At 58.1% G+C, this 2,270-nt stretch overlaps 1 protein-coding gene across 1 annotated transcript; it reads left to right on the forward strand.

Moving 5' to 3' along the window:
- Positions 1-3: 3 nt before the first annotated feature.
- On the forward strand, positions 4-1,540 carry LOC123177291 (probable flavin-containing monooxygenase 1; the record flags this gene model as incomplete). Its single annotated transcript, XM_044591120.1, has 3 exons — positions 4-177; positions 301-653; positions 1,084-1,540. Coding segments are annotated over 3 exons (867 nt in total), but the record flags the coding sequence as incomplete, so codon positions are not given.
- Between the last annotated feature and the right edge of the window lie 730 nt (positions 1,541-2,270).

Consider the following 2,270-nt stretch of genomic DNA (forward strand, 5'->3'; position numbering starts at 1 on the left):
GACGGCGGGCAGGCGTGCACGATGCTGGTGCGGACCCTGCACTGGATGGTGCCGTCATACGCCATCTGGGGCTTGCCATTCTTCCTGTTTTACTCGACACGTTTCTCCCAGCTCTTCTACGAGCGGCCCAACCAGAGCTTCTTCAGATCCCTCCTCTGCCGCCTCATGAGCCCACTGGTATGTATGTGTACGTCATAATTCGCAGCCGTGAAGAACATTACTTATTGCACAAACCATGCATGCACAAATTTCTCATGACAGCAGCAACCATGCATGCATGGATGAATCTTGGTGGTGCAGCGGGCAGGGGTGTCGAAGTTCATCGAGTCGTACCTGTTGTGGAAGCTGCCGCTGGGCAAGTACGGTCTGACGCCGGACCACCCCTTTGTCGAGGACTACGCCAGCTGCCAACTGGCCTTCCTCCCGGAGGGCTTCTTCGACATGGCTGACCACGGCCTGGTGCGCTTCAAGAGGGCCCCCGACGGGTGGTGGCTCTCGGAGATCGGCGTCGTCCTCGAAGACGGCACCGGGGTGGAGGCCGACCTCGTCTTCCTCGCCACCGGCTTCGAGGGCACGGACAAGCTCCGCGAGGTCCTCCCTAAGCCCTTCCGCGGCCTCCTCGTCGACGAGTCCTCCATGATGCCCCTCTACCAGTACGTGTATAGTACTCCATCCATCTCATAATAAAAGATGTTTTTTGGCACTACATTAGGCCCTGTTTGGTTCATAAGTCCTATGATTTTTTTAGTCCCAACTTATAAGTCTCAAGTCCCTAAAAAGTCTCTACCTGTTTGGTTCATGGAACTTATAAATCCCTATAAGAACATATTACAACTATAAGTCCTTATAAGACTCTCTTGAGAGTCTTATTTCATAAGTCATAAATGCCCACTTTAAGTCCTTATAAGTCCCTTCTGTTTGGTTTAGATGGAACTTATAGGGACTTTTTTAAGTCCCTAAATCAATAAGTCCTGGAAACAAACACCCTCTTAGTCATACGTTATTGGAACCGAGGGAGTAGCATGTTTATCATTAGTTACACGTGCATGTACCCAGTGCCTGATGACTGATGTGTTTGTGCAGCGGCACGATCCACCCGCTGATCCCGAACATGGCATTCGTGGGGTTCGTGGAGAGCGCATCGAACCTGCACACGTCGGAGCTGCGGTGCCGATGGCTGGCGGGGCTGCTGGAGGGGCGGTTCGAGCTGCCTACCGTGCAGGCCATGATGAGGCACGTCGCCGGCGAGGCCGACGCCATGCGTCGCACCACGCGGTTCTACCGCCGGCACTGCATCTCCACCTACAGCATCCACGACAGCGACGGCATGTGCGCCGACCTGAGCTCCGCCACGCACCGCAAGACCAACTGGATCTCCGAGCTCTTCGCTCCATACAACAAGGAGGACTACAAGCAACAGTAACTACATTTACTCGACCGCGTCAATGGGCAAGCGTAGAGTACTTACGTGGTTCTGGGTTAATGTACTCGACCGCAGCTAGCTACAATAATATCGCTAATAAGAATTTCTATAGACGTACGTAAGAACATCTCCAGCCGCGCTCCCAACAGGCCCTTCCCGGACGTTTTTGTCATGCCGGCGCCGAAAAAACGGCCCAGTCGCCCTCCAAAAGCCCGTTTTTTGCCGGCTCAGACCGAAACTGATGCCGGCGGACCCAGGCAGAACCCGACTCCCTGGGAGCGCCTGGGGCGCCGGCACAAGCGAAAAGGACGCATGGCTCTGTCCTGTCGGCGAGTCGAGCGCCTCTTCCCGCCGTTTCTTCCCGCTTTTCCCCACTTCCCTCCCATTTTCTCCTTCCCTCCCGCCAATCTCCCTCCCGCTCGCCTCCCAGCCGGCCGCCATGCCACCGAAGAAGTACGTCGTCCCCCGTGCCGTGGCAACCGCGACCGCCTCCGTCGCCCAGCCGAAGCAGAGGAAGCCGAGGGCGCCGCCGTCCAAGCCATTGGGCATGACAAACGCCGATTGGAGGGTGGAAGTGCAGCGCCGGGAGGCCGTCACCGCCGACCGGCGGAACAGGGCCCTCGCCAAGAAGGCCCGTGACAACGCGGCACGCGCGGCTGCGGCTGCCGCTTCGGCGGACCAAGCCGAGGCCGAGGTGACTCGCGCGGGGATGATGAATCCACCCGGCAACCACGCGCAGTACGCGCCCTGGGGCCAGCAAGGCGTCGGGTCTCCGTCGCCACAGCCATGGGGATCATCTTCGTCGGGCTACGCCGACGGGGACGCGCACGGTGGGTTCAACCCAAAC

Source organism: Triticum aestivum, unplaced genomic scaffold, assembly GCF_018294505.1.
Source record: "Triticum aestivum cultivar Chinese Spring unplaced genomic scaffold, IWGSC CS RefSeq v2.1 scaffold39443, whole genome shotgun sequence".
NCBI lineage: Eukaryota > Viridiplantae > Streptophyta > Magnoliopsida > Poales > Poaceae > Triticum > Triticum aestivum.